The sequence below is a fragment of the Rhinoraja longicauda genome, chromosome 1, assembly GCF_053455715.1.
Source record: "Rhinoraja longicauda isolate Sanriku21f chromosome 1, sRhiLon1.1, whole genome shotgun sequence".
NCBI classification, from domain to species: Eukaryota; Metazoa; Chordata; class Chondrichthyes; order Rajiformes; family Arhynchobatidae; genus Rhinoraja; species Rhinoraja longicauda.
In genome coordinates, this window is record NC_135953.1 from 140776600 (window position 1) to 140801450 (window position 24851).

The following is a 24851-nucleotide window of genomic DNA, read 5'->3' on the forward strand; positions in this document are numbered from 1 at the left end:
CCCGTCCCACCTTTTCATCTCCATTTCATCCTGTCCTCCAGCATCTACCAACAGAATATCACTATGGTTGCACAAGGGGCTGCCGGGCCAATCCATTCCCTCCACAGATGCTGCCTGACCCACAGAGTTACTCCAGCACTTTGTGTTTTAATCTCACTATGAAGGTTGTCTGGCATTTGGGTGTCTTGCCACTGAATCACCGTGTGTTTACACAATGCTTCATCTAGCTCCTTCACACCTTGTTCTGACTGCACCATTGATCACATGATATTTGTGCATTTTCTCATGTGAAACCTATCCTTTCATTTCAGGAGTTTGATTTTCACGTCCGTTGGCCTGCTGTGAAGCTCCTAACTGCGCTTTTAAAAAATCTCGGGCCACAAGTTCAACAGATTATCCTTGTCAGTCCAATGGGTAAGAAAGTGATTTATTCTGATTGTGCATAATATTAAAGGTAAATGATGAAGAGACTGCCTGAGAGTGCCACAAGCTTTGAAGCCAGGCCCAAAGTTAAACGGAGCAAGCAAAGTAATTTGAACTTTGAAATCTAGATCAGTTTTATAATTGCTTCATAACCAATGTGAAAAGGAAACTTGAAAATGAAACTCTGGAAATATCCAAAATAAAAACTGCTGTAAGCTTGAAACATAAAATAGAAAATGCTGAAAATATTCAGTGGGTCGGACAGCGTCTATGGAGGAACGACAAATAATATTCTATGGCAGCGTCTATGGAAGAAAGACAAATAAAGTCCTCGTTGATGGTCAATAGCCATGTATCAGAACAGGAAAATGAGTTTTGATGGTGGAGAGAGCAAAGGGAGCAAAGTCTGAAGAAGGGTCTCGACCCGAAACGTCGGCCATTACCTTCTCTCCAGAGATGCTGCCTGTCCTGCTGAGATACTCCAGCATTTTGTGTCCACCTTTGTTTTAAACCAGGATCTGTAGTTCTTCCCTACACAAAGTATATAAGATTATCAAAGGCATACGGTTCATTGTTTTGACTATAAACATATGGTAAGGGTACCCAAACTGAGGGAATAGGTTTGAGGACTAGTTTTAGAGGAGTTCCGAGGGGTACGGTTTCATTTCTACACTGATGTGGTTGATATCTAAATGTGTTGGCATGAGGAGGTAATGGAAATAGATGCAAATACTAATGTCGAGGCATTAAATATGCATTATATATGATCCGCCTGCAGTCTTTAGTAGAGGTTATATATGATCTGTCTGCAAGCAGATGAAATCAGTGTAAGTGAGCAAAATGGTCAGTGGTCTGAATGGCTCCATGAAGGTCTGTGATGGGGTTGAAATCGGAAGGGGGGGGTGTATGGGGGACTAAAGGGGGAGCTGGCGTGTTTTGTACCTTTGTCAGCGCCATAGGTGGCTGCTATTTGTATACATTGTGTATGCAAGCAAAGAATCTCACTGAGTCACATGTGACAATAAAGTATTCCTATTCCTAAATTAAAGTTGTCCAAGTAATATAATTTGAGAGAACTGCTCCAGTTTTTCTATTAACTGGTTTAGTTTAGTTTGGAGATACAGCGCGGAAACAGGCCCTTCGACCCACCGGGTCTGCACCAACCAGCGATCCCCGCACATTAACACTATCCTACACCCACTCGGGACAATTTTTACATTTACCAAGCCAATTATTACCTACAAACCTGCACGTCTTTGGAGTGTGGGAGGACACCAAAGATCTCGGAGAAAACCCACGTAGGTCACGGGGAGAACGTACAAACTCCGTACAGACAGCATCCATAGTCAGGATCGATAACTAGACTGCACCAACATCATTTCTATTATTGAGAAAACCTCGGAGTCTCAAGCTTCTCACAGACGTTCACTTTGTCTTCTCTGCACCCTCACAACTTAAAACACACATGTTCTGTCGTTTCCAGCTCTGATGAAGGGTCTTGATGTGTTTCTCTCTCCACAAATGCTGGCTGATCCGTTTAGTTTAACGATACCGCATCTAGATTTGGTGTGTTTGGCTTTTAGGAGGTCTTTGAAGTCCCGTGTAAGAAGTTAATGAGCAAAAAATAAAGCACATTGGAATGGGGCACTATACCGGCCAGCATGGATTCAAAATTGGTCGACAGTGGGAATAGCTGGGTCCTTTTCGGGATGACAAATGATGACAAATGGGATCCCGCAAATGGATCAGCGTTTGAGGAAAAACTTTTTCAGTCAGAGAGTTGTGAATCTGTGGAATTCTCTGCCTCAGAAGGCAGTGGAGGCCAATTCTCTGAATGCATTCAAGAGAGAGCTAGATAGAGCTCTTAAGGATAGCGGAGTCAGAAGGTATGGGGAGAAGGCAGGAACGGGGTACTGATTGAGAATGATCAGCCATGATCACATTGAATGGCGGTGTTGGCTCGAAGGGCCGAATGGTCTCCTCCTGCACCTATTGTCTATTGTCTATTGAGCCCTAGCTATTCATAATGTGCATTAGTGATGTGGAGGAGGAAACCATTTGTGATCTTCTAAGGGCACAATGCTAGAGTAACTTGGGTCAGGCAGTTTCTTTGGAGAGCATGGATAGGTGACGTTTTGGATCGGGACCCTTCTTCGGACTAGATACTTCTAGGTTTGCTAACACAGCACTGTGAGGTTCAGTAATATTGGAAGGATGAGAAAATTAAAATCAAAACTCAGTAGGTAAGAATGTACATGTTTCCTGCAGCTTGGAAATGTTGATCTTGCAGGAATTATGTTTTAGCTTTCAAGCGCTCGTGGTTGCAGTAGATGTTGCGAATTTTGAATGATAATATTTAACCAGCATGTTAATCCAACAGGTGTGTCCAGGATGATGGATTTGCTTGCAGACTCCAGGGAAGTGATTCGCAATGATGTAAGTGTTGCTCTACTGACATGCTGGTCAGAAGTTCACTCAAAATGCAATCTGCTGGTGTATGGTTTAGAATAACTTCTCCTTTTCTATGAAAATGATGGATGGAACTGTATCAAGTGTTATGTGGGGGGATTGTCAGTAGTAATTCTGGTCACAGTCCTAGGGTTGCACAGAAACAAGAAGTCCAAGTGAGAACCATTAATGGCGAATTCCACACTTTCCTTAAATATGACATCCAACATCCAATGAGATATATATCATATATATCTCATAGAGTCATACTTGCAAGCATGGAAACAAGCCCTTTGGCCCGACTTGCCCACACCGGCCAACCTGTTCCATCTATACTAGTCCCACCTGCTTGCATTTGCCCCATATCCCTCTTAACCTCCCCTATCCATGTACCTGTCCAAATGTTTCTTAAACATTGCCATCGTACCTGGCTCAACTACCTTCTCCGGCAGCTTGTTCCGTACATCTACCTCCCTTTGCGCGAAAAAGTTACCCCTCAGGTTCCGATGAAATCTTTTCCTACCCTCACCTTAAACCTATGTCCTCTGGTTCTCAATTCCCCTACTCTGGGCAAAAGACTCTGTGCGTCTACCCGATCTATTCCTCTCATGATTTTGTATACCTCTGTCATATCACCCCATCTCCTCCTGCGCTTCAAGGTATAAAGTCCTAACCTGCTCAACCTCTCCCTATAGCTCAGACCCTCGAGACCTGGCAACATCCTGCATCTCTGCACTCTTTCCAGCTTGACAATATCTTTCCTGAAACACTTTGCCCTAAACTAAAAAGAGAGAGAGAGAGAGAGAGACTCTCTGACTGACCCTTTTAAAAGAGTTGTCCATAGTTGATCAACCATTGCAGCAATGGACATTTGGTCCATTCTTTGTCCTTCTTGCAACTCTTCTCTATTGGGCTGTTTGGATTCTAAGCATCTGTAAGAGTTGTTGGGGACATGCCAAACATCTTTGGAACTTCTGAGGAGGTAGTGGCATTTTCTTGACCATTGCTTCGATGTGGCTGGGCCTGGACAAATTACTGGTGATATTTATTCCGAACAACTTGAAGCGTCCAACTTTCTCCTTCAGCTCCATCAATGTACTGCTTTGCCTCCTGAAGTTGATCACAATCTCCTTCGTCTCGCTGGTATTGAGGGAAAGGTTGTTGTCTTGGCACCAGGTCATGAGGTTCTCAATCACCTTCCTGTCTCCTCTTTATTTGATATCCGGCCCACTTACGGTGGAGTCGTCTGCGAATTTATAAAATGAGTTGGATTGGTGTTTGGCTGCACAGCCATCAGTATGTACGGAGCACAGAAGGGTGGGGGGGGGGGGGGCGGGGGTGAGAACACATCCTTGCGGGGCACTATGTTGAGGATTATTCTAAAGTTGGAGAAGTCGATGTCCTTGTTGCGAGTGGGGGGAGGGGGAGCAAGAGCGGAGCTACGGGATGTAGAAGAGACCCTAGTGAGAGCCTCATCTATAATGGAGGAGGGGAAGCCCCGTTTCCTGAAGAATGAGGACATCTCTGACGCCCTAGTGTGAAACACCTCATCCCGGGCGCAGATGCGGCGTAGAAGGAGGAATTGGGAGTAGGGGATAGACTTTTTGCAGGGGACAAAGTCTTGCGGGTGGGAAGAAGTGTAGTCCAGATAGCTGTGCGAGTCAGTGGGTTTATAGTAAATGTCCGTCACTAGTCTGTCTTCTGTGATGGAGATGGTGAGGTCCAGAAACGGGAGGGAGATGTCAGAGATAGTCCAGGTATATTTAAGGGCAGGATGGAAATTGGAAGTGAAGTGTATGAAGTCAGTGAGTTCTGCATGGGTACAAGAGGTAGTCGTCGATATAGCGGAGGTAGAGTTCAGGGATGGGGCCGGTGTACGCGTCCTTGGATGGAGTTGATGGGGCAGCAACATGTTAACATTAGCAACATGTTGAGGATTATGGTAGGTTTCTCTTTTTTTAAACTAATGTCTCCCTGGGAATAAGAGACCCATGACTTTCAGCTTCAAAGAATATTATGCTGAATTCTGTTTTCCTTTATTTTACAAAAGAAAATGAAATGCTAGTCTAGATAGTTTCAGTCTCACCTGGGCTCCCTTTAATCTCTGTGCAGTACATTGTTTCAGATCCAGATTACTGCTGCTGTGGAAATATCTGGGACGGCGGGAGGGAATGGAGGAATCCAATCAGACAGGGTAGTAAGAATAGCTTGGGAAAACAGTTCTTTGTTAAGCCAATGAAAATAGCTTTCTTTTCTTTAAGGGGCTTTTGCTACTGCAACACTTAACAAAAGGCAATGCAGCCATTCAGAAGATTGTAGCCTTTGAGAGTGCCTTTGAACGACTGCTGGATATTATCACTGAAGAAGGAATGAGTGATGGAGGTACATTTTAAACATAAAATTAGTAAATGTGCACTTTTTGTTTGCAACCTTTTTTATGTATCAGTTGCATAATGATTCAATTGGGGTGTTACCTTTGCCTTCATTTTCAAAAAAAAGTGTTAAAAGCAGCACGTGAGTAGAGCTGCCGTCTCACAAGACTAGAGACACTGGTTCGATCCTGACCTCGGGTGCTGTCTGTGTGGAGTTTGAATGTTCTTCCTGTGACCAGGTGGGTTTCCTCTGGGTACTCCAGTTTCCTCACATCCCAAAGATGTGCATTTTTTGCAGGTTAATTGGCCTCTGTAAATTGCCCCTTGTGTGTAGGGAGCGGATGCAAAAATGGGAATACATAGAGCTAGTATGAATGGGTGATCGATGGTTGATGAACCGAACAGGAAGACATGGAGTAATTAAAAGGGTAAGAGAGCCAATGGATTAATTGACTCTGTATGTGCAGGCTTCATATACAACAGTGCTACTTGGGAAGGTTTAAACTGGAGAGCAAGGGGTTGGGAGCCACAGTAGTAGGTCAGAAATTGGAAGGATTGATAGGAATGTAGAAGTTAGGACTAAAACGTCTCAAAGGAGGGAGTGGTGAAGGAACATGGTGATGCTGGTGGACTGAAGTGTATTTATTTCAATGCAAAGTGCATTGTGGATAAAGCGGATAAACCTAGAGTCTGGGTCAGTGCTTGGGACTGTGATGTTTTGGCCATTTCAGAAACATGTTTGGGAGATGAACATGTCTGGCAGCTCAGTGTTCCAGAGCTTCATTGTTTCAGACGCTGACCGAGAGGGAGACAAAAGAGGTGGAGGGGTAGTTGCGCTGCTCATCAGCGAGACTGTCACGGCGGTATCAGAGAGGACATACTGGACGTTGACACAAAAAGCTGGAGTAACTCAGCGGGACAGGCAGTATCTCTGGAGAGAAGGAATGAAGGAGGGTCTCGACCTAAGACGTCACCCATTCCTTCTCGCCAGAGATGCTGCCTGTCCCGCTGAGTTACTCCAGCTTTTTGGGTCTATCTTCAATTTAAACCAGCATCTGCAGTTCCTTCTTACACAGGACATACTCGAGGCTCCATCCACTGTGACAATATGAATGGGTCTTTAAAAGTAAGAAAGGTGCAAGCACTCTAATGATCGCGGACAATGGGCCTCCCAAATAGCAAGCGGGAGATAGCATAACCGTTATGTAGACAGATTACCAAAAGATGCCAAAGCATCAGGATTGTCTGAGTGAGCGACTTTAACCTGATGAGCCTCATGTCAGTGGTTGGGAACCATTGGAGAGGATTCTTCAGGATAGGATTTACTCATAATTGGAAGAGAATGGGTTAATTAAGGACAGTCAGCTTGGCTTTCTATGCTGCATGTCGTGTCTTACTTGATCGAGTTTTTTTTGAGGAGGCGACAGAGGTGATTGATGAGGGTAGGGTGATGGAAGTTGTCTATGTGGATTTTAGCAAAGCATTTGATATTACTTATGGTAGGCTGATCCAGAAGATTTAAATGCACAGGATTAAAAATGATGTGGTCATATGGATTTATATCTAGTTTACTGATAGAACACAGAAGGTCGTGGTGGAAGGGCAATATTCAGGCTGGAGGTTTGTGACCAGTGGAGTCCTGCAGGGTTCTGTGATTATGAGATATATATAGTGTAAGAAAATAACTGCAGATGCTGGTACAAATTGAAGGTATTTATTCACAAAATGTTGGAGTAACTCAGCAGGTCAGGCAGCATCTCAGGAAAGAAGGAATGGGTGACGTTTCGGTCGAGACCCTTCTTCAGACTGATGTCAGGGGGGCGGGACAAAGGAAGGATATAGGTGGAGACAGGAAGATAGTGGGAGAACTGGGAAGGGGAGGGGAAGAGAGGGACAGAGGAACTATCTAAAGTTGGAGCAGTCAATGTTCATACCGCTGGGCTGCAGGCTACCCAGCCGAAATATGAGGTGCTGTTCCTCCAATTTCCGGTGGGCCTCGCTATGGCACTGGAGGAGGCCCATGACAGAAAGGTCAGACTGGGAGTGGGAGGGGGAGTTGAAGTGCTGAGCCACCGGGAGATCAGGTTGGTTAAGGCGGACTGAGCGAAGGTGTTGAGCGAAACGATCGCCGAGCCTGCGTTTGGTTTCGCCGATGTAAAGAAGTTGACATCTAGAGCAGCGGATGCAATAGATGAGGTTGGAGGAGGTGCAAGTGAACCTCTGTCTCACCTGGAAAGACTGTTTGGGTCCTTGGATGGAGTTGAGGGGAGGTGTTGATAACAAGGACAGAATCCCCTTCGTTCTCACCTTCCACCTCACCTGCCAGCGTATCCAACAAATCATCCGCCAACATTTCCGTCACCTACATATATAAATAAATTAATTAATAAATAGATGACTTGGATATAAACTTGTTGGTTAATCGGGACACCAAGATTGCTGGGATCGCGGACTATGAGGAAGGTTGTCAAGGTATACAACAGGATATAGATCAAGTAGAGAGACGTGCTGAGAAATGGCAGATGGAGTTTAATCAGGCAAGCGTGAGGTGATGCACTTTTGGAGGTCAAATGTAAAAGGGAAATATACAATTAATGGCGTGACCCTTAACAGCATTGATGTACAGAGGTATCGTGGGATTCAAATCCGTAACTCCTTCAAAGTGGCAACACAAGTAGAGTGATACAGGAGGCATATGGTAGGCTTGCTTTCATCAGTTGGGTTATTGAGTGTAAGAGAATGGAAGCTAAGATGTAACTTTACAGGACCTTGGTTGGGCAGTATTTGGAGGAGTTCTGGTTGCTCCATTATAGGAAACATATATCTTTTGTACATCCTGACATTTTAATTTCCAAAATGTATTGATTGGAGCTGATTATGCCTAATGAATAATCCGGGAAGCCTTGTCTTCACTGAGGAAGATACACACAATCTCCCAAATGTTCTAGGGGCCGGAGAACCTAGGGTGATGGAGGAACTGAAGGAAATCCACATTAGGCAGGAAATGGTTTTGGGTAGACTGATGGGACTGAAGGCTGATAAATCCCCAGGGCCTGATGGCCTGCATCCCAGTGTACTTAAGGAGGTGGCTCTAGAAATAGTGGAAGCACTGGAGATCATTTTTCAATGTTCTATAGATTCAGGATCAGTTCCTGTGGATTGGAGGATAGCAAATGTTATCCCACTTTTTAAGAAAGGAGGGAGAGAGAAAACGGGTAATTATTGGGCGGCACGGTAGCACAGCGGTAGAGTTGCTGCTTTACAGCGAATGCAGCGCCGGAGACTCAGGTTCGATCCTGACTACGGGTGCTGCACTGTAAGGAGTTTGTACGTTCTCCCCGTGACCTGCGTGGGTTTTCTCCGAGATCTTCGGTTTCCTCCCACACTCCAAAGACGTACAGGTATGTAGGTTAATTGGCTGGGTAAATGTAAAAATTGTCCCTAGTGGGTGTAGGATAGTGTTAATGTGCGGGGATCACTGGGCGGCACGGACTTGGTGGGCCGAAAAGGCCTGTTTCCGGCTGTATATATATGATGATATGATGATATGATGATAGACCAGTTAGTCTGACATCAGTGGTGGGGAAGATGCTGGAGTCAATTATAAAAGACGAAATTGCTGAGCATTTGGATAGCAGTAACAGGATCATTCCGAGTCAGCATGGATTTACGAAGGGGAAATCATGCTTGACAAATCTGGAATTTTTTGAGGATGTAACTAGGAAAATTGACAGGGGAGAGTCAGTGGATGTGGTGTACCTCGACTTTCAGAAAGCCTTCGACAAGGTCCCACATAGGAGATTAGTGGGCAAAATTAGGGCACATGGTATTGGGGGTAGGGTACTGACATGGATAGAAAATTGGTTGACAGACAGAAAGCAAAGAGTGGGGATAAATGGGTCCCTTTCGGAATGGCAGGCAGTGACCAGTGGGGTACCGCAAGGTTCGGTGCAAGGACCCCAGCTATTTACGATATACATTAATGACTTAGACGAAGGGATTAAAAGTACCATTAGCAAATTTGCATATGATACTAAGCTGGGGGGTAGTGTGAATTGTGAGGAAGATGCAATATGGCTGCATGGTGACTTGGACAGGTTGTGTGAGTGGGCGGATACATGGCAGATGCAGTTTAATGTAGATAAGTGTGAGGTTATTCACTTTGGAAGTAAGAATAGAAAGGCAGATTATTATCTGAATGGTGTCAAATTAGGAGGAGGGGGAGTTCAACGAGATCTGGGTGTTCTAGTGCATCAGTCAATGAAAGGAAGCATGCAGGTACAGCAGGCAGTGAAGAAAGCCAATGGAATGTTGGCCTTCATAACAAGAGGAGTTGAGTATAGGAGCAAAGAGGTCCTTCTACAGTTGTACCGGGCCCTGGTGAGACCGCACCTGGAATACTGTGTGCAGTTTTGGTCTCCAAATTTGAGGAAGGATATTCTTGCTATGGAGGGCGTGCAGCGTAGGTTCACTAGGTTAATTCCCGGAATGGTGGGACTGTCGTATGTTGAAAGGCTGGAGCGATTGGGCTTGTATACACTGGAATGTAGAAGGATGAGGGGGGATCTTATTGAAACATATAAGATAATTAGGGGATTGGACACATTAGAGGCAGGAAACATGTTCCCAATGTTGGGGGAGTCCAGAACAAGGGGCCACAGTTTAAGAATAAGGGGTAGGCCATTTAGAACGGAGATGAGGAAGAACTTTTTCAGTCAGAGAGTGTTGAAGGTGTGGAATTCTCTGCCTCAGAAGGCAGTGGAGGCCAGTTCGTTGGATGCTTTCAAGAGAGAGCTGGATAGAGCTCTTAAGGATAGCGGAGTGAGGGGGTATGGGGAGAAGGCAGGAACGGGGTACTGATTGAGAGTGATCAGCCATGATCGCATTGAATGGCGATGCTGGCTCGAAGGGCTGAATGGCCTACTCCTGCACCTATTGTCTATTGTCTATTGAAACAATTGCTTGATCTTTGTGACGGAAACTTTTTTCCAAATCCTTCATTTCCACATTGAATGGATTTGGGTAAACCTCTGAAGAGGATCTGATTTTGGCAATTTCTTGATGTATTTTCCCAGATAATGAGAGGCAGAGACAGGCAGAATCTTTTCCCCAGGGTGGAAATGTAAAAAACTACAGGGCATTTAAGCTGAAGAGGAAAGACTCCAACTGGGCTGCAAAATGACCAGCAACAGGGGTAAAAACGGAGGGGAGCACACCTGGGACGCCAGGTATTGCTGTTTTGCCTTCTGGAGGTGTCGTGGGCCTATCAATGAAACACCAAGGAAGGAGGGTGCCCATCTGATGACCCCAATGAAGTCTTTACCCCTACCCCCACTCAAGAGATTAAGAAGGTGCTGATTACAGTAGGGATTGTAATACCAAGTCCTATAAACTCAACTGATTAAGGTGACGGGTAACGTTTAAAGGAGATGTAAGGGCCAGAGTGGTGGGTGCCTGGAACAAACTGAGGGGTGATGGTGGACGCAGGGACGATTGTGATTTTCGAAGAGATTTTTATTTTTGCGCATGATATGGTGGGATCTGGATCACGTGCAGGAAGAGGAGATTGGTTTAATCTGGTGTCATGTATGGCGCAGAGATTGTGAACCATAGGGCCTGTGCTGTGCTGTTCAGCGTACTTTAATAGTATCGTCCAGTGGATGTGATTGAACTATCTACAATTTTAAAGTTGGTAAATCTGTGTTACTTAAAACAATCTCTAGATGTGATGCGCATCACATTCTTTTAGTTTTTCCAAAGACAATTGTACGGTGATTGTAATTCATTAATCAAGTGATTTAACTTGCAATACTCAATGCCCACTAGAGTACCGTGTCAAAATTAAACAGCAATCCTTCACCCAGTTTTGTGTACTTCCTCTAAAATGAAGTGTTCAAACAGTGGAACATTTTATATTTCATGAAAATCTGTAATTACTTTAAATGTTTTGTGTTTAAGGTATCGTGGTTGAAGATTGTCTTTTACTGCTCCTCAACCTAATGAAGAACAACAGTTCAAATCAGAATTTTTTCAAAGAGGGTTCGTACATTCAGCGCATGAAAACTTGGTTTGAGGTAGCCGAAGAGAATTTAAACTGGTCTGCACAGAAGGTGACAAATCTTCATCTGATGCTGCAGGTATTATTTCTTGACTATTATTTATTAATTAAAACAAGAATAGACGAACAACCCATTAAACAGCACAGTTAGCATCCTCCAGCACTTCATAGTCCACCTCATGGCTAAATGAGCTACATTTTAATTATAGTGTAAGAAAATAACTGCAGATGCTGGTACAAATCGAAGGTATTTATTTCACAAAATGCTGGAGTAACTCAGCAGGTCAGGCAGCATCTCAGGAGAGAAGGAATGGGTGACGGTTCGGGTCGAGACCCTTCTTCAGACTGATGTCGGGGGGTGCGGGACAAAGAAAGGATATAGGTGGAGACAGGAAGATAGAGGGAGAACTGGGAAGAGGGAGGGGAAGAGAGGAACAGAGGAACTATCTAAAGTTGGAGAAGTCAATGTTCATACCGCTGGGCTGCAAGCTGCCCAAGCGAAATATGAGGTGCTGTTCCTCCAATTTCTGGTGGGCCTCACTATGGCACTGGAGGAGGCCCATGACAGAAAGGTCAGACTGGGAGTGGGAGGGGGAGTTGAAGTGCTCAGCCACCGGGAGATCAGGTTGGTTAAGGCGGATAGTCCCTTCTTGTTTTGGTAAATATTGATCTTTTGGTATTTAGCAAGAATCGTAAATATTAGTGGCAGAAATGTCCAGTATTTTCTCAATGTCCAATGTTAACTGAAGCATAAATATCGATTAAAATACTGTTTGGGATCTCTTGCGTTTAGTGAAGCCCGAGAAAGCCTTGAATACAGGTTTCAGTGGGACCTGGGCCTAACCTCAAAGGAAATGTACCAATATTTATTCTTATGGAGCTAAGAACCCAAATTATATATTGACTCTGGCAGTGTGATAGCACTGTAACTATTTGGCTTGCACTTCATACTGCCTTAACCAAACTGTTGCATCCGTTTGGAATTACATTTGAAGGTCAATGGTTTTCTTTAAATGTGTCCTCTTCCGTGAACCTGTGGAATGGTGTACAAAGTTGGCAAATTTATCCATCCACCTAAAATATTTTTCGGAATGCCTGACCCGGTTCCACTGAAACAATGATTATGCACCATTGTGCTGGAACAGGTTTATCAGGATATCTATGGAAATCTTGAAACTGATTTGAATATTCTGATGCACTCAGTGGCATTTTCCTCAACAATATTGAAAATATCGTTACATCTTAGTTATGACACTGTTCCAACAATCTGGGTATTGCCAATATGGAGTCTGAAGAAGAGCCCCGACCTGAAATGTCACCTTTCCACGTTCTCCATGGATGCTAGGTGACCTGCTGAGTTACTCCAGCACTTGTGGCCTTCATTGCTAATGCTCCAATTCAGAACTATTCCAAAGTCTGGAATGGGGCCTGACCAGTAACTCTGTGCTATTACAACCTCTGCCAATCTCTCTGGGGCTTCATGTAATGTATTGCTGCTGTGTGACAATACCATGTTTAGTTGCTCGGTGTTCCCTGATCACATCACCAGACTGCCGCATTTCTCTTTTTGCACTTTTTATTTTTTCGTGTCATCACACAACTGTTTGCCGATAGCGAGCAAATGTTAGTGCCGGGTCGTTGGCCTCTGGAAGATCCTTTACAGTGCGTGTGTCATGCAGCATGTCACAGCTCAGGAGATGTTCCACAGTCTGGAGGCCCCGTCCCCACTCGCAGTCTGCCGCATCTTCAGTGTATCCCCACTTCAGCACGTTCAATTTGCTCCTCCCCATGCCTGTCCGCAGTCTGTTGAGACGGCGCCAGGTTATCCACGGTTGGTTGGAACCTGGTGGGAGTTTCTCAGAGGGATCGATTGCCATGTGAGTGTCTTCCGGAGATTTCTCTAGTCTCTCTTCCCGGAGTTTGAGCCTTCTGGACGATGCACTGCAGTCCAGGGGATGCACAGAAGAGAGGAAACTTCTACGTGATTTCAAACGCTGAGGTAGCAAAGGGTGGTCTTTTTGCACTGCCGCAGGGATTATATTATTTATGTTTAATGAGCTGCATATCGGAGCAAATTTTACTCCACCGACTTTTAAATTCTCACTTAAATCAAGTTGTTCAGTAATTTTTCAACTAATGCATAATAAAGACATTTTTAAATGGGTGTCATATTTTTTTAATGCATTTGTCATGAAAATCCAAACATATTGGGCACCCAGGCAAGCAAGAACTAATGCGAACTTCCCAGAAATAAATATTTGTCTGATACAGATGCTTTTTTGAATATTGAAAAAAATATCAACTTTGTAAAGTAATGCTGATACTTCCAGCTCTACTCATTTTGTTTATAATGTGCTGATCTGATTTTTTTAATAAGAGTGGTGCGAAAGCTTTTTGTCCAAGCAGCTTCATTGTCCTGAGGTGGGTGGGTAGTCCTCAGAGCATCTTTGTTTAATTTATCTTGCAATTTTACATTAAGTATTTTGCCTTATGACAGCAGAAATGGCTTCTAGCCATTTGCCTTTGTGACCTGCTGTATTTTAATGTGGTTGCAACAATCAACAATATTGTTTTTAGTGTCATTAGAATGTCACAAGCAGAGTATTTATCCTGGTAGGCTGACCCCCTCTCATGTTGGTCATTGAAACAAGCAGTTAGAAACAAACAGTGATCCTGACTCTACCCTGTGGTAGAGGCAGTATTTTAAAACTTTGTGGTCTTGATCCTTGGCGGCTGTTTGGAATGCTATTGAAGAAAGTAGGTCTGAGCACTTGGAGTTGCTGCAGGCTATTCAGATTTGCAGTTAATCATAATTGGGGAGACAGCACCTCATATTTCGCTTGGGTTGTTTACACCCCAGCGGTATCAACATTGACTTCTCTAACTTCAGATAGTCACAGCTTTCCCTCTCTAGATTTCAGATTTAGATTTAGAGATACAGCACGGAAACAGGCCCTTCGGCCCACCGGGTCCGTGCCGCCCAGCGATCCCCGCACATTAACACTATTCTACACCCACTAGGGACAATTTTTACATTTGCCCAGCCAATTAACCTACAAACCTGCACGTCTTTGGAGTGTGGGAGGAAACCGAGGATCTCGGAGAAAACCCACGCAGGTAACGGGGAGAATGTACAAACTCCGTACAGACGGCGCCCGTAGTCAGGATCGAACCTGAGTCTCCAGCGCTGCATTCGCTGTAAGGCAGCAACTCTACCGCTGCGCCACCGTGCCGCCCTCCACCCCCTTCCCAGTTCTCCAGCTAGTCTTCCTGTCTCCGACTACATCCTATCTTTGTCCCGCCCCCTCCCCTGACATCAGTCTGAAGAAGGGTCTTGACCCGAAACGTCGTCCATTCCTTCTCTCCCGAGATGCTGCCTGACCCGCTGAGTTACTCCAGCATTTTGTGTCTACCTTCGATTTAAACCAGCATCTACAGTTTTCTTTCCCACACATCGTGCAGCTCCACTGCGAATTCTCCTCGAGGCATGCCCACCAATATCCTTCCTGGACACCTCTTCCAGGAGCAACTGGAATATGCATCAAGAATTTCAATGTAGCCGAGAGGGACCCCAAAGGAGAAGAACAGGGCATCTTCTGAAAGATGTGAAGCTTGAAGCAGTGACGATCCAGAGACTTTGGAGTAGTTGGTCTGTGTCCAGGAATAATTAAGTTGCGATGGACACAGGCTGAGAAACTCCAATGAAAGTGGCTATTTGAAATGCTGAATTCTTTTTTGGAGCGCAGGAGGATGAGGGGAGATCTTATAGAGGTGTACACAATCATGAGAGGAATAGATCGGGTAAATGCACAGAGTCTTTTACCCAGAGTAAGGGAATCCAGATCCCGAGGACACGGGTTTAATGTGAGGGGGGGGTAAAGATTCAATAGGAACCTGACAGGTAATATCAGATGCACAAACTTGTCAACATTGAATTAATGGGTATATGAGAGACTGACTGAATTTTAGATGCATACATATTTCCTGCATGTGGCAAAATGTGGCATGCTGATAATGCATTCTATAAAGAGATCTGGACATGCTATTTTTTTCCCCCTCTTGCAAAATTAAGCCAATGTTGTCCTAATTCTAATCTCCAGCTGGTGAGAGTGCTGGTGTCTCCAGTGAATTCCCCTGGCGCTACGAGCAATTGTCAGAAGTCGGCATTCCAGTGCGGCTTGTTGCAACAGTTGTGCACCATCCTGATGGCAACAGGAGTTCCTGCTGATATTCTCACTGAGGTGAGTTGCATGCAACGTCATAGCAGAAAGATATCATTTGGCCTAGCAGCTCTGTGTCAGTGTTTATGCTGCACATCGGCCCCCTCCCACCTTGAGTTGCCCAGTTGGATATTCTCTTCATTCTGTTTTTTCTTTTTTTCATGTAATATAATGCATGTATTGAGTATAGAAGTTGGGAGGTCATGTTACAATTGTATACGGCAGTGGTGAGGCCTCAGTTTAGTTTATTGTCACATGTACCGAGGAACAGTGAAAAGCTTTTGTTGCGTGCTAACCAGTCAGTGGAAAGATGATACATGATTACAATTGAGCCATTTACAGTGTGGAGCGGCTGTAATATGTGATTGTAGATCTGCTTCTGTGGCTAGCACTCAAATAGTCGCCTGGGCTGGGCGCCATCTTGGAAGCTGAGTTCTTGGAGGCTAGTTTAGAGATACATCATGGAAACAGGCCCCTCAGCCCACTGGGTCTACGCTTACTCGCGACTCCTGCATACCAGCACCATCCCACACACCAGGGACAATTCACGACTTCCACCGAAGCCAATCAACCTACAAACCTGCACGTCCTTGGCACATTTAGAGTATTGTGTTCAGTTTTGGTCACCATGTTATAGGAAGGATGTCAAGCTGGCAAGAGTGCAGAGAAAATTTACGAGACTGTTGCCAGGACTCGAGGGCCTGAGCTATATAGTGAGAGGTTGAGCATTCTAGGACTTTATTCCTTGGAGTGCAGGAGGATGCGGGGTGATCTTATAGAGGTGTTCAAAGGCTTGAGGGGAATAGATCAGGTAGACGCACAGAGTCTCTTGCCCAGAGTAGGGGTATCGAGAACCAGAGGGCTTAAGTTTAGGGTGAGGGGGAACCTGAAGGGTAACTTTTTTTACGCAAAGGGTGGCGGGTATATGGAAAAAGCTGCCGGAGGAGGAAGTTGAGGCAGGTACGATCATAACATTTAAGAGGTATTTGGACAGGTACAATAATAGGATAGGGTTAGAGGATTATGGGTCAATCGGCTGGTGGGACTAGTGTAGATGGGGCATGTTGGTCAGCGTGGGCAAGTTGGGCTGAAGGGGGTGTCTCCACGCTGTATGACTATGCACTTTTATGTTGGGTTTTCAACAATTTCCTTCAACTAGCTTTTGCATTAGTGAGTTCCACATCTGATTTGAGGTCCGCCTAATGAGGTTTCTCCTGATTTCTCAAGTGCTTATTTGGGACCCTTTAAAGATCTCTAGTTTCATACCCGCCCTGTCAAACCCTCTCGACATCTTAAAACTCCCAGGTACAAGTATAAGTTTAGTTTTGTTTATTGTCACGCGTACCGAGGTCAATGAAAATCTTTTTTACAATAAATATTGTCGTACAATGTTCAACTGTTGACGTGGCAGCATCTCTGAAAACACCAGAATGAGATCAATTTATCGAAATTGATAAATAATGGTAACTTGCGATGCGTGCAGTGATAAGATGTGAGAAGGTATTTAATAATTTTTCTGCACAAAATATTCAAAACAATAAAGCAATATGCAGCATGTTGCTATTAAATTCTGTAATTGCCTTTGACAGCAGGTGTAACTTAATTTTGCCATTGTGTTACTGAAACTGTTCCAAGGGCTGTGCTGAAACACCTGGAGGGTATTGTAGCTCCAAATTCCCAGTACTTGTAGTGTAGTTCTGTACTGAGCAGATGAATGAAAAATTATTCACAAAATGCTGGAGTAACTCAGCAGGTCAGGCAGCATCTCAGGAGAGAAGGAATGGGCGACGTTTTGGGTCGAGACTCTTCTTCAGACTCAATGAAATTCAGACTCATTCAGACAGAATGAAAGACTCCTTCGAGCAAGAGTCAGAACCAGTTCGGTTATTCTTTGATAGTCACCAAGAATTTAAAAGGTGGTCCAATTTAAAACAGATGCTGTACTTGAGATTCATTTAAAAGACATTTGAACAGGTACATGGTCAGGAAAGGTTTGAAGGGTCAGATGCAGGCAAGTGGGACAAGGTCGGCATAAATGACATGGTCAGGAAGGGTCTGTTTCCTGCCTCTATGACCGACAGAGAGCTGAGAGGGATTGATTAAAAGTAGTCAGAGTTTTATTTTGGCTCTGATGTGTTTTTGAATTGGGAATATTTGATATTAAGGCCTGGAAGTTGGAATGGAAATGTTCTGTTGCATTTTACTAACAGCATTCGTGCATCTATAATGTCTCTGCAAACTTCCAATAGTTCAAATTGCCGCATTGCCAATAAACTAGTTTTTTAGGACAGTCTTTCATGTAGGGTTCGCGCTGTCTCAGAATCCTACCTTTGGCTAATTTGATTTGCTTCACAAGATATCCAGTGTTCTCGGCTATTTCCTATATAATAAATCCATTAGAACCAGGCATGATCTCAGCTGTACTGCTGAAGACTTCACTTTTGGAACTAGATGTGCTAGACAAGCTATTCTAGAATAGGTAGATCACGTTTAACCTGGCAGTGCGCGACTACTGCACAATTATGTGTGAGGCACAGTTAGTGCACTGCCAATCACAGCAGGCTGATGGAAAGTAGCATCAACAGTGCGATCAAGCAGTACAGTGGGGAGCACAATGGCACAGCAGAAGAGTTGTTGGCTTACAGCGTCATGGACCCACATGCGATTCTGACTACGGGTGCTGGCTGGATGGAGTTTGCACATTCTCCCTGTCACCTTGTGGGTTTCCTCGGTGCTCCAGTTTCCTCCCACATTCCAAAGATGTGTGGGTTTGTAGGTTAATTGGCCTCTGTAAATTATCCATAGTATGTAGGATAGAACAGGTGTATAGGTGGCTGTCTGATATAATGCTGCCTGACCTGCTGAGTTACTCCAGCATTTTATGAATAAATACCACAGGGGTATAGGTGATCATTGATCGGCATGGACTCGGTGGGTCAAAGGGCCTGTTTCCACGCTGTATCACTAAACTAAACTATTTGCTAATAGTCTGCCCACCAATGGTTAGTTTTGGTTTTGCCAGGACTTCATCACAACCTTGGCTTAAACATGGACAACAGAGTTGAATCTTGCGAGGATGATGTCTGATGATCATGAGCCAAGAGTGATGCAGAGAGAGCCCTGGTAAAACTGATCAATGGCCATCTGTGATAACAGCTTCATTGACCATTGTCACACCTCGCACAAAGCAAGATGGTTGTGATTGTCAGAGGCAATCCCAGCACCATATTTGTTAATCCTTTTCAAGGGCAGGTGCGATGAATAATTATCTTGTTAGTGATGGCCTTACTGTGTAAATTAATAAAGGAAAAGCAACACCAAACAACATCCAATTATTGAACAAGCTCCCATAAAACACAGCAAGTCAATGCTCAGCTGATCTGTTTTAATTATATTAACTGAGGGGTGAGTATTTTGTTGCATGAGTCAGTTGACACTTGCCATTTATTGTACCTGTGATCTCTGATTTTTGCCTTTTGCTTTTATGTTTAGACCATTAACACAGTATCTGAGGTTATCAGAGGTTCCCAGGTAAACCAGGATTACTTTGCTTCAGTGAATGCACCTTCCAACCCACCAAGGTAAAATGAAAAGAACTATCTTGTTGGACAGGTAGACACAAAAAGCTGGAGTAACTCAGCGGGTCAGGCAGCATCTCTGGAGAGAAGGAATGGGTGACGTTGCGGGTCGAGACCCTTCTTCAGACTGATGTCAGGGGATGGGGCGGGACAAAGATAGATGTAGTAGGAGACAGGAAGACTGGTGGGAGAACTGGGAAGGGGAGGGGATACAGAGGGAAAGCAGGAACTATCTGAAGTTAGAAAAGTCAATGTTCATACCACTGGGGTGTAAACTGCCCAAGCGAAATATGAGGTGCTGTTCCTCCAATTTGCGCTGGGCCTTATTCTGGCAATGGAGGGGGCCCAGGACAGAAAGGTCAGATTGGGAATGGGAGGGGGAGTTAAAGTGCTGAGCTACCAGAAAATCAGGTTCTTCAGACTGATGTCAGGGCGATGGAACAAAGAAAGGATATAGGTGGAGACAGGAAGACAGTGGGAGAACTGGGAAGGGGGGGGGGGGGGGGGGGGAGAGGGTCAGAGGAACTATCTAAGGTTGGAGAAGTCAATGTTCATACCGCTGGGCTGCAAGCTGCCCAAGCAAAATATGAGGTGCTGTTCCTCCAATTTCCGGTGGGCCTGGAGGAGGCCCATGACAAAGGTCAGACTGGGAGTGGGAGGGGGAGTTGAAGTGCTCAGCCACCGGGAGATCAGGTTGGTTAAGGCGGACTGAGTGAAGGTGTTGAGCAAAACGATCGCCGAGCCTGCGTTTGGTCTCGCCGATATAGAGAAGTTGACATCTAGAGCAGCGGATGCAATAGATGAGGTTGGAGGAGGTGCAGGTGAACCTCTGTCTCACCTGGAAAGACTGTTTGTGTCCTTGGATGGAGTTGAGGGGGGAGGTAAAGGGACAGGTGTCCTTGGATGGAGTTGATGTCATGGGCCTTTCTGTCAGGGGCCTCCTCCAGTGCCATAGTGAGGCCCACCGGAAATTGGAGGAACAGCACCTCATATTTTGCTTGGGCAGCTTGCAGCCCAGCGGTATGAACATTGACTTCTCCAACTTTAGATAGTTCCTCTGTCCCTCTCTTCCCCCTCCCTTCCCAGTTCTCCCACTGTCTTCCTCTCTCCACCTATATCCTTTCTTTGTCCCGCCCCCTGGCATCAGTCTGAAGAAGGGTCTCGACCCGAAACGTCACCCATTCCCTCTCTCCTAGATGCTGCCTGACCTGCTGAGTTACTCCAGCATTTTGTGATACCTTATTGAATCTTGTAATGTATTTAGCACGTAAAACAGAACAGAGCAGGCCCTTCAGACCACCATGTCTGCTGACCATGATGCTAATCTAAACTGCCTGCATGTGGTCGGAGTACCTCTGCTCCCTAGCTCCTCATGTGCATTTCTAAAAGCCTCTCTTAAAATTTGCTTCTTCCACCTCCCCAGGTAGTGCGATCTATTCACTTCCCACTCTGTGTATATAAAACAAAATTGCATTGCTCATCTTTAAACTTCTCCCTTCTCGGCTTAAACCTATTCCCTCTAGTGTTTGACATTCCCACCTGGGAGAAAAAAGTTCGATTATCCATTTGTGAGCTCCTTACCATTATCAGTGCAGCTGCTGAACTTGAGAGGATGGGTCCTACACTCAACATCCCCGCGATAAAGGACTTGCCCCTGCTACATCACACTGCCCTTTGATAATAAAGACTCGCAGTGCAAAGCTGGAAAACATGGACTCATTTCTATATTTTGGACCCATCCCTTTGGAACGGTAGGGTGATGAAATTCACCATTGTACCACCTTTGATTGTTATAGGGAAGGGATATTTAAAGGTCAGGATCTCAGACCAACGAGTAAACTTGACGACTCCATTTTGGCTAACGCAAATGCAAGTCTGCTGTTTCCAGATACAATAAACAACACAAAATGTTGTCAGTCAGGCAGAACCCTTGATGAAAACTCTGGACATGAATCTTTAAATGCCTCTTTCTACACAGATGTTGCCCTATCTGCTAAGATTTTCCAATATTTTATTTTCTTATTTCAGATTTCAAGTAACTGCATATTTTCTAATTTTCTCTCATGTCTGGGTGCAATTTACAAATCCACATCAACCCAAGAATTGAACATTTTGTCTTTTTTCTCTCCAAATGGTGCTGTGGACCCAGAGTTTTCTGTATGAACTCAATTCTGATTGCATTTATCAGTTCCTGTTCTGAATATAAGGCCTTTCATTTTCAAATGCAAATGATTTATTTCGAATGCATGTCATAACGTATGCGGTATGCATCAGTCTTTCATCACCTCACTGAGTTATGTGCCCATATAACTGAGTGTGTGTGTCGAGCTCTTACAGTGAGTTAATTCCATAATAGTTTGGTGCATACTTAGTCCTGTCTTAACCAAGCTATTAGAGTCATAGATTCACAGCAAGGAAACGGGTTCTTCGGCCCGACTCATCCCTGCCGACCAAGATGCCCCGCCTAAGCTAGTCCCATTTACCTGCGCCTGGCCCACATCCCTCTAAACCGTTCCTATCTTTCCCCTCTCTTAAACCTTTGTCCTCTGGTTCTTGATTTCCCCTACCCTGGGAAAAACACTCTGTGCACTCACCCTAGGTATTCCCCTCAAGGTTTTATACACTTTGATGAGATCACCTCCTCACCTCTATTCCATCTATTTAGAATGACATTTGAAGGTCGATGCTTCTCTTTAAATTTGACCTCTTTGTTCCAGCACTGGTATGGTGTACGAAGTTGAAATTTTACTCATCCATCTAAAATATTTTCCAGAATGTCTTTTGAAATTAAAAAAAAAAAAAATCTCATTACAACATGCAAAAGATATTGTTGGAAATGCAAATCATGTTGTACGCTGACTTATCTGATTGATGGAATTCTGTCATTTCACATTGATGGAATGTGCAAATCTTCAAAAGAATTCTTGGTTATGGGCCATAGAAACATAGAAAATAGGTGCAGGAGGAGGCCATTTGGCCCTTCGAGCCAGCACCGCCATTTATTGTGACCATGGCTGATCATCCATAATCAGCAACCCGTGCCTACCTTCTCCCCATATCCCTTGATTCCGCTAGCCCCCAGAGCTCTATCTAACTCTCTTTTAAATTCATCCAGTGAATTGGCCTCCACTGCCTTCTGTGGCAAAGAATTCCACAAATTCACAACTCTCTGGGTGAAAAAGTTTTTCTCACCTCAGTTTTAAATGGCCTCACCTTTATTCTTAGACAGTGGCCCCTGGTTCTGGACTCCCCCAACATTGGGAACATTTTTCCTGCTTGTCCAGTCCTTTTATAATTTTATATGTTTCTATAAGATTCCTTCTCATCCTTCTAAATTCCAGTGAATACAAGCCCAGTCTTTCCAATGTTTCTTCATATGACAGTCCCGCCATTCCGGGGATTAACCTGGTGAACCTACGATACACTGCCTCAATAGCAAGGACGTCCTTCCTCAAATTAGGAGGCTAAAACTGTACACAATGATCCATATGTGGTCTCATCAGGGCCCTGTACAACTGCAGATGGGCCTCTTTACTCCTATACTCAAATGGGACGAGCCTAGATGGAACAGTTTGGTTAGCGTTGACAAGTTGGGCCTAAGGGCCTGTTTCAATACTCTATGACTCCATCCCAAATTTTGAAAATATATGTGTTGTTCACATGTCACTAAAGCAGAAGACCCCACAGGGTGATATTTTGATTTATTCACAAAATGCTGGAGTAACTCAGCAGGTCAGGCAGCATCTCGGGAGAGAAGGAATGGGTGACGTTTCGGGTCGAGACCCTTCTTCAGACTGACCTTGATCAGTTTTGTTTTAATAAATATTTTTGATTCCAAAGCCAGCGTGGTTTTGTTATGGGGAGATCTTGCCTGACAAATCTGTTAGTGTTTTTTTGAGGAGATACCAAGCAGTATTGACAAAGAAGAGTTAGTAGATGTTGTACATTTGGATTTTCAGAATGCCTTTAAGGTCCCACACATGAAGCTGCTAAATGTTGGGGCAGTCCAGAACAAGGGGTCACAGTTTAAGGATAAGGGGGACGTCTTTTAGGACCGAGATGAGAAAGTTTTTTTTCACACAGAGAGTGGTGAATCTGTGGAATTCTCTGCCACAGAAGGTAGTTGAGGCCAGTTCATTGGCTATATTTAAGAGGGAGTTAGATGTGGCCCTTGTGGCTAAAGGGATCAGGGGGTATGGAGAGAAGGCAGGAACGGGATACTGAGTTGGATGATCAGCCATGATCATATTGAATGGCGGTGCAGGCTCGAAGGGCCGAATGGCCTACTCCTGCACCTATTTTCTATGTTTTTATGTTTCTATAAAATAGGAGCCCATGGTATTAGAGTCAAGGTACTTGCATGGATAGAAGATTGGCTGATTGGCATAAGGCAAAGAGTGGGAGTAAAGGGAGTCTTTTCTAGTAGACTGCCAGTGACTAGTGGTGTTCTTTAGGGTCAGTGCTGGGTCTGCTGCTTTTCACATTATATGTTAATGATCTGGATGACGGAATTGACGGCTTTATGGCCAGGTTTGCCGATTATACGAACACAGGTGCAGGGGCAGGTAGTGTTGAGGAAGCAGGGAAGCTGCAGAAAGACTTGGACAGATTGGCAAGTGGGCAAAGGTAAGGCAAATGAAATACAGTGTAGCAAAGTGTATGGTCATGCACTTCGGCATAAGCAATAAAGGCATAGAGTACTTTCTAAATGTGGAGAGGATTCAGAAATCGGAGGTGCAAAGGCACTCGGGTGCTGGTGCAGGATTCCTAAAAAGGTTCGTTTGCAGATTGAGTCGGCAGCAAGGAAGGCAAATGCAAAGCTAGGACTCATTCAAGGGGAAGAGAATACATAAGCAAGGATGTAATGCTGGGGCTTTAAAATGCTCTGGGCAGACCACGTGGAGTATTGTGAGCAGTTCTGGCCCATATCTGAGGAAAGATGTCCTGGCATTGGAGACAGTCCAGAGGAGGTTTCCGTCAATGATCCTGGAGATGATTGGGTTAATGTATAAAGAGCGTTTGAAGGCTGTGGGCCTGGACTCACTGGAGTTTAGAAGGATGAGGGGAAATCTCATCGAAACCTACATCGGATAGTGAAAGGCCTGTATAGAGTGGATGTGGAGAGGAAGCTTTCACCAGTGGTAGAGTCTAGAACCAGATGGCACAGCCTTAGAATAAAAGGACGTACCTTTAGAATGGAGACGAGGAGGGATTTCTTTGGACAGAAGGTGGTGAATCTGTGGAATTCATTGCCACTGACAGCTGTGGAGGCCGTCATTGGGTATTTTTAAGGTGGAGATTGACAGGATCTTGATTAGTGAGGTTGTGGAAAGAGGTCAGGAGAATGGGCGTGAGAGCGGAAAGATAGATCAGCCATGATTGAATGGCAGAGTAGATTGTGCTGAATGGCCTGATTCTGTTCCGAGGTCTTGTGAAATTCATGTTCTTAAATCTCCTTTTTGAACCATTTTCCGGCCCAGGCCTGCGATTGTGGTACTTCTGATGTCCATGGTGAATGAGAGGCAGCCGTTTGTTCTACGCTGCGCCGTGCTCTACTGCTTCCAGTGCTTCTTGTACAAAAACCAGCGAGGGCAAGCGGAGATCGTGGCCACACTTCTGCCAACAACCATTGATGGTGAGCCTTCCCGTTTAAAACCAGTTTCTAAATTATTCCATGTGTACCTGAGAAACCTGCCACGTACAAATCTAGTTGTTCATGCTTGTTTTCATAAGTTCGTAGTTCATAAGTTAT

At 44.6% G+C, this 24851-nt stretch overlaps 1 protein-coding gene across 2 annotated transcripts in view; it reads left to right on the forward strand.

The window, feature by feature from the left end:
* uso1 (USO1 vesicle transport factor) overlaps nt 1–24851 on the forward strand; it is a 103581-nt gene that overhangs the window by 26167 nt on the left and 52563 nt on the right. For both annotated transcript variants that reach the window (XM_078407649.1, XM_078407640.1), the window contains 7 exons: nt 312–414; nt 2804–2859; nt 5133–5253; nt 11202–11380; nt 15402–15542; nt 19014–19102; nt 24580–24734. In XM_078407649.1, coding sequence (XP_078263775.1) covers nt 312–414; nt 2804–2859; nt 5133–5253; nt 11202–11380; nt 15402–15542; nt 19014–19102; nt 24580–24734 — 844 coding nt within the window. The remainder of the gene's footprint in view (nt 1–311; nt 415–2803; nt 2860–5132; nt 5254–11201; nt 11381–15401; nt 15543–19013; nt 19103–24579; nt 24735–24851) is intronic.